General features: G+C 48.7%; 1 protein-coding gene across 1 annotated transcript in view; it reads left to right on the forward strand.

Moving 5' to 3' along the window:
- The first annotated feature begins 211 nt into the window (after positions 1-211).
- Positions 212-10,115, forward strand: part of dqx1 (DEAQ box RNA-dependent ATPase 1) — a 45,003-nt gene continuing 35,099 nt past the window's right edge. The window contains exons 1-2 of the mRNA XM_037692525.1: positions 212-215; positions 4,739-5,130. Of these exons, the coding sequence (XP_037548453.1) occupies positions 212-215; positions 4,739-5,130 (396 nt within the window). The remainder of the gene's footprint in view (positions 216-4,738; positions 5,131-10,115) is intronic.

Raw genomic sequence — 10,115 nt, forward strand, 5'->3', positions numbered from 1 at the left:
TGATTCTGTAAATAAATGACCCACTGTCGTTGGTGAGTCAAAGATAAACACGTTTCCGTCCACATTTAATTAAATTCAATGCACGTTATTATTCAGTCCAGAAAAATGAAATAATCAGTTTAATTTATGAATATATCACAGAATATGTTCATCTACATCATTATAATGTTTTTGTGGACAGTGCCCATCTCGTGCCACTTCATGCTCCTAAATGGGTACGGATTTATCCAGACAAGCACAGCCGACCATGTAAAAAGTTTTGGTCCCATGCCCCTCGTGCTCATTCATGCCCTGCCAAAATGGGCATATTTGATAGCCGAGGGGCACGGCCAATACTTTATAATGGTGTTTTCCCTCTCCGTGCCCACAATGGGGGAAAGGCAATTTGTGCCCCTTTGGTCCACTCGGCGCCCATGACTGCTCTGCCTGGTGGCCGATGTCGACCTAGCACGTGAAATATCTCAGCCCTTGAGTGCGGCAGAAATGCGCCGTCTTTCCTACTGTGTTCAGGAGGCCGAGCCGGTCGTGGTGGACTCACGGTGGCGATAGTGAGGGGGTGACTTTCCTCTCATGTGACATATAGGTTTGTGCCCTAATAGACATGTATTGTTTGTACTCGTGACCCGTTACGCTGGGGTCTTAGAATCCTGAGGCCATCGAATCAGAAACCCTCTGCCCTATGGCTGCACCGAGAAATTCTGCCCATAAAAGTTATGAACAAAATCGGTGACAACAGGGCAGCCCTGGCAGAGTCCAACTCCCACCCTTAAGGGGTCCGACTTACTACCGGCAATGCGAACCAAACTCTCGCACTGCTTGTATCAGAATCAGAATAAAATTTATTGGAATTGCACCGAGGTACAACACGAATATGTACGTACAGTCGTCCGAAAGATGGGCAGAGTGCACGAAGCTACAAATACAGGAGAGCGCGGCCTTCTTATCCTTATCAGATAATAATCTTAGATAGGAACAGGGGGAGAAACATGAGGGTAGATAGTGGAATTACAAAAAAATATCTTTCACATCTTGTCTATCAGGACACAATTTGAGACATCAAAAAAACTCTACCAGCAAGCACAATTAAAACATGATTACATTTGCATTTGACATCAAGGTGTTGAGATTTGTCCATGAGCGTTTTTTCAGATCAGCCACAGTTTCTGAAGATGTTGTTCCAGCCAGCAGTTCTGATAAGCTTGCACAGAAAGTTCTCGGGGAGGGGGGGTGTGATAGATGAAGCTTTTGTCCTTGGGTACTCATGTCCCAGGAGAAATTTGATAGTCAGCCCATCTCCGAGGCCGTCGGGAGTCTGATTCAGATAAGCTTGATTTTTGTTTTTTCTTCAGGCAGACAGATTTTTTTCTTCAGCCTTTAGTCCATCTGGGTGTTCTGGTTCCAAAAATGCCTAATTGTGGGATTCCATTCCACTGATCCATGCTATGAGTCTCCTTCAAGGTTGAACCCACCACGCTGACGAGTCCCAGAAGCCGCAGGTAGTCTGCGATTCTCAATCGCCTCCACCTTACGGTTAAGCTCATAAACCAGATGATTTAAAGTTCCCACAGTGATGACCAGACCTTCACACTGACTTGGAAGCTTTTCCATGGCCAAAACTGCTGCCGATGTCTTTTTCAAAAGTCGATAAAACAGAGCCCCGCTGATGCCAAAAAGCAGAGTCCATGCTATCATAATTCCAAATATGTAAACATCTTCAACATCCTCCTGGGACAGAACTGTGATGCACATCAACTGCCACACTCCCCACGAATCCATGACAGACCTCACAGCGTGAGTCTCAGCTGGACACGCCGGTTCTCTGGGACCTGGTCGTTTTGATGAAAAAAATCTTATCAATAGAGTTGAACGCCCACGATACCAAATCCATAGTCTTCTTAATTTATGTACGGGAGATGAGACCCAGGCGCTTCAGACACACAGAGAGCAGAGCAGGAAGAAGGAAAAAAATGGGGGAGGAGAAACAGAAGCTGCCACCTCGATAAGAGCCTGGGAAGAAAGTAATATATACATATATATATATATGTATGTATATATATATATATATATATATATATATATATATATATATATATATATATATATATATATATATAGTATAGGGACCGAACAGCCGGTAACAAAGAGCCCCCAATCCCATACTCAAGGAACACCCCCCACAGTGTACCCTGAGGAACAAGGTCAAATGCCTTCTCCAAGTACACAAAACACATGTAGACTGGATGGCAAACTCCCATGACCCTTTGAGGATCCTAGAGAGGGTAAAAAGCTGATCCAGTGTTCCACAGCCAGGACGGAACCCACATTGTTCCTCCAGGATCTGAGGTTCGACCAATGATCAGACTCGCTTCTCCAGTACCCCTGAATAGACCTTACCAGGGAGTCTAATGATAGTGATGCCCTTGTAATTGGAGCACACCCTCTGGTTCCTCTTTTTGAACAGGAGAACCACCACCCCAGTCTGCCAATCCAGGGACACCCCGATGTCCACGCAATGTTGCAAAGGCGTGTTAACAAAGACATCCCCACAACATCCAGAATCTTAAGGAAATCAAGTTGAATCTCATCCACTCCTGGATCTCTGCCGCCTCAGAACTTTTTAACTACCTCAGCGACCTCAGCTCCGGTTATGGACGGACCAACCCCAAAGTCATCAGACTCAGCTTCCTACATGGAAGATGTGCTGATGAGATTGAGAAGGTCAGAGAAGTATTCCTTCCACCTCCTGACGACATCACTGGTCGAGGTCAACAGCACCCCACCTTCACTGAACACAGTGTTAGTAAAAAGCTGCTTTCTGCTCCTCGGCCACCTGATGGTTTGCTAGAATCTCCTTGGAGCCGACCAAGAGTCTCATTCCTGGACCTACCATTCTGTGTTCGTCTGTCTCTCCTTCCTGTCCTCTCAACCAGCAGGTCAAAGCAGATGGCTGCTTGTCCTGAGCCTGGTTCTGCTAGAGGTTTCTTCCTTTTAAAAGGGAGTTTTTTCTGTCCACTGTTGCCACTATGCTTGCTCAGGATGGGAGGCTGCAATGAAGCCAAGATTCAACTTGTCTGCTGTATTCTTTAGATAGAGAACTTTACTAATTGGCTTTTATGTATGTGAATGTTTCTGTAAAGTGCCCTGAGACAACTTTGTTGTGATTTGATGCTATATAAATAAACTGAATTGAATTTAATTGAATCTGTGAATCTGTGTGAGGCTGAAAGGTTCTGGCTAGAAATAGTCGGACTCACCTCTACGCATGGTTTGGGCTCTGGAACCAGTTTCCTTGAGAGGGGCTGGACACTCTTCCACTCTGGAGTTGCCCCTGGTGAGAGGCGCCGAGCAGGCGTGGGCGTACTTATTGCCTCCCAACTTGGTACCTGTGTATTGGGGTTCACCCCAGTGAATGAGAGGGTGGCCTCCCTCCGCCTACGTGTGGGGGGATGGGTTCTGACTGTCGTTTGTGCTTATGCACCAAACGGCAGTTCAGATTATCCACCCTTTCTGGAGTCCTTGGAGGGGGTACTGGAAAGTGCACCTTCTGGGGACTCCCTTGTTCTGCTTGGGGACTTCAATGCTCATGTGGGCAATGACAGTGAGACCTGGAGGGGTGTGGTTGGAAGGAACGGCCCCCCTGATCTGAACCAGAGTGGTGTTCTGTTGTTGGACTTCTGTGCTCGTCATGGATTGTCAATAACGAACACCTTGTTCAAGCATAAGGGTGTCCATATGTGCTCTTGGCACCAGGACACCCTAGGCTGCAGTTCGATGATCGACTTTGTCATCGTCTCATCTGATCTGCGGCCACATGTCTTGGACACTCGTGTGAAGAGAGGGGCGGAGCTGTCAACTGATCACTACCTGGTGGTGAGTTGGCTCCGATGGTGGTGGAGGATGCCGGTCAGACCTGGCAGACCCAAATGCATTGTGAGGGTTTGCTGGGAATGTCTGGCAGAGTCTCCTGTGAGACGGAGTTTCAACTCCCACCTCCGGGAGAACTTTGAATATGTTCCGAGGGAGGTGGGGGACATGCATTTATTCTAAAGATTCCCAGCTACTTTAACCGGAGACGCTGTAAAGGGATCGTACTAATGGACTTCTGTTCCGGAGTGGAGGTATCCCCCATCTAAGGTAACAAAGTCGCTGCACGTCCTGAAGTGTACCAGAAAGTTGAGTGGGATGTCGGAGGAAGGGTGCAAAGTTCTGGTTTCATACATAGCTTCAATCTATACCTCCTTTTAAATCTTTAAACTTTTATTCCTCCTCTCTTTAACTTTTCTATTCGCCAGTAAATCAAACGAGATGCTTTCAGAGATGAATTGGCCTCGATCAGTAATGTTCTGTTGTCTTGTTAGTAAAGCGTGCCAAGTTTATTAATCAGAAACAGATCAGCAAATCAATGTGTACATGTTTTGATGTTAAATTTTGATTCTGTTAAATAAATGACCGCATTTATTCTGATGGGTCAAAGATAAAATGGCATCTCCTGTCACTGATTAAACAATCCACTCACAGTTATCTCGGTCACATGGCAGAAATTTAACTCTAAAAAGAAAATAATCCATTGTTATTAAACAATTAATATTCTTTGTGCTTGAACTAGCTTTAAGAATAATTAATTAGTAGTGTGTCCCCAGCAAAGCTGTCCTGACATACAACAACCCCCTGGAGCCAAGCCTGGCAGAAGCACTCAAAGCAAAAGTGTCCAGGTTGGACCAGCGTCCTGTCCCTCCAGGGAGACACAACCAGACGGTGACATCACTCTCCAATCCAGCCCACCAGTGTGCTTTCCAGGCGGCCGTGGCGAACAACAATGTCGCCCTGCTGGCCTACAGCATCTCGAAAAGCCTGGAGGACACAGACTTGCCTGAGGAGATGAGGAGCTCGCTCTGCAAGGCATTTGACATCATCCTCAACCAGTGCGCCTCCTCTGCGGTCTGCCTGTCTTGCATTGCTGGCTGGATGACAATGATTCAGAGGTCCACCTGGCTCCGATACTCCCCCTCCTTGCTGGAGAAACTGCAGAATAACCTACTGGAGGGCCACATCACGACAGACGCGCTGTTCGGGGCCAATTTCAAGACCATGCTTGAAAAGTCGAAGAAGTCAGAGGAAGTGTCGGAGACTGTGCGCCACCTGATGAAGCCGAACTGCCCCCCCCCTCCCCCCGCCTGCTGGAGAGATTGTCATGGCCAGAGGCAGCAGCAGAGACGCTCCACAGCTGCAGCAGCGTCCTCCTGCTCCCTTCCGCTGCCAGCCCCTCCCGCCAGAGAACAATGCTTCTCATCGCGGCAACCAGCGGCTCAACGTTTCCCCAGAGACCGCCAACAGGTGCCGCCCTGGAACAACCAGTCGCAGGGCTCACGGAGGAGAAGATACAAGAAATGACTCCTTGTGGAAGATGTGTGTGTGTATAATGATGACTTGAGTTTGAAAATAAAATGAAAACATCATTCAGAGAATAATGTGTCTGATTCCAGCCTGACTGTCAGATCAAATGATCTCACCGCGGCTTCTCTTCACATATCCTCCACACAAAACGAGCTGGTAACCTCAAAACAGGTTTTTAAAAATCACAGTAGCTCGAGAAACCACACAAAATGCTCGCTTGACACAGCAGCTAGAAATGATTTTGTTCAGCAGACCAAGCCCAGAAAAAACACTCGCTCTCAGCCCAGATTGTGTTCTGATTTTTCTGACCGCAGTGAGAACAAACGCGTTTCCCATGGCCACTGAAATCTCTACCCAAATGGCGTCACAGTTCTAAAGGTGCTCACGGCTCTCCTCAATGCGTGTCAGCTCACATCAACTCTGATGTGAGCCCACAGCCTGAGCATAGCACCGAGGTGTTCCCAGAGCCCTTTCACCAAGGCCTCCCCATGGGTCGCTCGGAGAGCATCTCCAGAGCACATGATGGTGGTAAAGGCCCTAGTTTGGTTAACGTCCGCAAAGAACCTGACACAACACAAAAACGCGTGCCCGCTCCCAGAGCGTTACACGGAGTGGCAGCGAGTGTGTTCCCTGGACAGATGGATGAACCATCTTATCAGCAGAGGTTACACGCTGCAGTTCGCAGCTCAACCCCCTCAGAGGGATTATAGAGACAGTTCTGTCATATCCAGAACAGATCTTCTCTCTCCACTCAGAAGTTCAGGAATTACTGATAAAAAATGTAATTTCCAGGGTGCCCAACAGAGAGGAAAACATAGGGTTTTACTCACGTTAATTCCTGGTTCCGAAGAGGACCGGAGGGATGAGACCCATTTTGGACCTATCTGTATTCAACAATTCGATCATGGAGAGACAGTTCCACATGCTGACAACCAGACAGCTGTTGGACAACATTCACCAGATTGATTGGTTTACTTCCATAGATCTAAAAGACACTTATTTTCACATTCCAATCATTCCAAAGCACAGAAAGTTCCTGCGCTTCTCCTTCCACGGTACCCAGTACCAGTACAACAGGCTCCCTTTCGGCTATTCCCTCACCCCACGCACGTTTTCGAAATGTGCGGAGACGGCTCTGCAGCCGCTACACAGAGCAGGGATGAGAATTTTGTTCTATCTGGACGATCTGCTGCTGCTAACTCGATCCAAGCAGGAAGTAGCTGCGCAAACAAAAACGCTGACGTCACACCTGTTAAACCTGGGTTTTGCCATAAACTGGGAGAAGAGTTCAGTTCTCCTGGCCCAGATGATCGTTTATCTGGGAGTGGAACTAAACTCAGTCACTATGAGAGCCCGCTTATCACAGCCAAGAGCCAAAGCTCTAAAGGACCAGCTCCGCCACGTAAAATCCAGCAGAGTAATAATGGCCGTCTCTATCCTGAAACTTTTGGGAACTATTTTGTCAGCTCACGCTGTGGTTCTGCTGGGCTTACTCCACATGAGATGCCTTCAGAGATGGTTCGCTCGCCTGCGCATTGATCCGGTACATCAGAAGAGGCGGATGATCTCTGTGCCCCCCTCCGTGGGAACTGACCTGAAGCACTGGGGAAACCCTCTTACTCTGTCAGAGGGAGTTCCTATCAGCAGACCTATGTCACATGTCTCAGTTTTCACAGACGCGCCCCTGTCAGGCTGGAGAGGAACGTGCCTGTCTTAAGCGGTGAGGGCACTGTGGCCAGCCCACACATCAGCTCATATAAACATCTTAGAATGTCGCACAGTTTGGAATGTGATTCAGCATTTTGCTCCCCTGTTGCAGAATCAACATGTTCTGATCCACACAGACAACAAAGTGACTGAAGCTTACATAAACCGGCAGATTGGGCGTGCGCTCAGCCCAACTGTTATGCACTGTTGTGTTGGGCACACAAAAACCTGCTCTCCATCAGAGCAGTGTACATTCCCGGCGTCCTGAACAGAGGAGCGGGCATAATGTCCAGGGGCGGTCCGCGCCACAGGGACTGGAGTCTCCATCCCGAGCTGATTTCTCGGATTTGGAGCAAGTTCGGCCGAGCGGCAGTGGATCGGTTTGCCCCACGGGACAACGCCCAGTGTCAATTATGGTTCTCACTGAGCCCACGGGACGACCCACTGTTAGGAGTAGATGCTTTTGCCCACAGCCCGTGGCCAAAATTGACTGTCAAATTTACTTCCCCCTAAGACACAATGGTACATGCTCTATTCAACCTCTGCTCGACTGCCTGGCTGACATCAGGGACTGGATGGCTTTAAATTTCTTAAGTTTCAATGAAAAGAAGTCTTAAGTCATGTTATTCCCTCCCAACGACACGATCACAAACCACTGCATCGACCTCTCCGCTCTAACCCTGTCAGAAAAACAAAAAGTCACTAATCTGGGAGTGATAATGGACCCTTCCCTGAAACTTAACAATCATGTAAACATGATTGTTAAATCATGTTTCTTCCAACTGAGGCGGCTGTCTAAACTGAAGCCCATATTGTCCAAAAATAACCTGGAGACAGTAATCCATGCATTCATTACATCTAGGCTTGGTTACTGCAATTCGCTCCTGTTTGGTATCAGTCAAACCTCCATCGCATGACTACAACTGGTCCAGAATGCAGCAGCCCGATTTTTAACCAGTACAGGCAAAAGAGAGCACATTACACCAGTTTTGGCCTCACTGCACTGGTTACCGGTTCACCTTCGAATCCAGTTCAAAATACTACTGTATGTCTACAAATCGCCGAACAGTGTTGCGCCCCCCCCCAATCTCTCTGATCTGCTACAGCCGTATGTCCCACCATGCCCCTGAGGTCAGCGGACCAGTTGCTCCTCACAGTTCCAAGAACTCGTCTGAAGCGCAGAGGTGACAGGGCCTTCTCTGTAGCAGGACCAAGACTTTGGAACGAGTTACCTCTGCTTGTCAGACAGGCCCCGTCCCTCTCGGTTTTCAAGTCCCATTTAAAAACCCACTACTATTCAGTAGCATTCAACACCAGATGATCTGTGTTTTGAACCTGTATGCTCCACACTGGTTAGTTGTCGTTATCTGCATCGTTTTTATGTCTATATTTTTGATTTACTTCATTTTGTATATTCCTTTGTGTGTTACTTGTTGTTCTGTCTGTACAGCACTTTGGTTGACCTTGCTGCTGTTTTTTTCCCCTTGTCCTGTCCAGCATTGTGACATTTAGAATTATTGTCTGAGTGTCAAAGTGATGCCCAACAGATTTACTTTCACAAGCAGAGCATTATGGCTGGCCTTAATGCTCCACTTGATATATAAATTAAATTTTATTGGAATATGCTTTGGGTTTGTTCCAGATTTAATGGACACGGGGACGGAAAATAAAGAAGATAACAAAGCAGAAAAGTGAGAGAAGAGTTAAAATGTAACGAAGGAGATAGGAATGGAGGAGAGAGAGGGATAAAGAAAACACAAATCAACATCATTGAAGTCTGCCTCTAGACCTGCGGAATGAAAGAAAAAAAAGAGAAACCACAACAAACAACATATATAATGATACTTATAACATCATTAGAAAGTATTTTATACAATACATGGTAATACAATGTATATTTGATGGCCACCACAACCCAACTGAGTGTGTATCTGATAAACACCTGAATCTAAACACCTGTGTGAGCATGCTTATCACTATAAGGTTTCTCCATAAAAATGTTCAATAGTGTATGTGGGGACCCATAAACCCATCCGCACAGGACACAAAGGTAACACAGGGAAGACCGGAACCACAGACGCACAGCGGTCCCCAAGCCCGGAACTCCGGGAGTCCACCAACAGGGACACCCGCACCCCCCAAAGAGAAAAGCAAAGGGAAGCCCCGGGCAATCCCCAGCAACCACAATGCAGAAACCCCAGGAGGCTGTAGCGACGAGTCAACAGGCCCCGCCGGCAACCCGCCCCTCCAGAATGGATCTGGCCAAGGACACCAAGCCCCGAGTCCCGAGGTCATACCACCCCCCAACAGAGGCCTGACAGAGCCCGGGCACCCAGGCCTCCGCAGGCAGCCACCAGGGTGGGCCCCACACACATCCCACCACCCAGCCCCAGCTGCTGAGAGTCACCAATGCACTGGCGGCAGTGGGGCACACCACCGGAGGGGAGCACAACACACAAAATAGGGAACCAAAACAGATACAAGAGAGGGGACCACCTAAAACCCAACCTGCGACAGGCACACAGAGACAGCCCGACAGAGCCTCTGTCGGGCCGTCCATGCGCCCCATCCGTCCAACAGTGACCGCAAGCTGGCCCCAGGCCGGGGGCCAGAGCAGCAGGGAGCAGCAGCTGAGGAAGGCTGGCCCAGCACACCAATGCATCCCTAAAGCTCCACACCACAGGCCCGGAGAGGACCCAGCATGCCACCCATGCACCCCCCCCCACACACACACACACACAACACCCCCCACCGTGAATATCACATCAGGCCGACCAGCCAGCACCCCGTCAAAGTGAAGCCACGCCCCCGACCGCCACCACGCACTACCAACGACCACACAACCACAGCCGACCCCCCGCCAGAACCCAGCAGCCACCCCAACCAAACGGCTGGCCATCGCAACCAGGAATACCGATCAAAAGATCCAAACAATCCAGGGAGAACCGGAGCACCAGCCCCACCCCCAATCGCCCCCCAAGGCCCAATACCCACCCACAGCCCAGACCCCAACC

Source organism: Nematolebias whitei, chromosome 18, assembly GCF_014905685.2.
Source record: "Nematolebias whitei isolate Nwh7 chromosome 18, NemWhi1, whole genome shotgun sequence".
NCBI classification, from domain to species: Eukaryota; Metazoa; Chordata; class Actinopteri; order Cyprinodontiformes; family Rivulidae; genus Nematolebias; species Nematolebias whitei.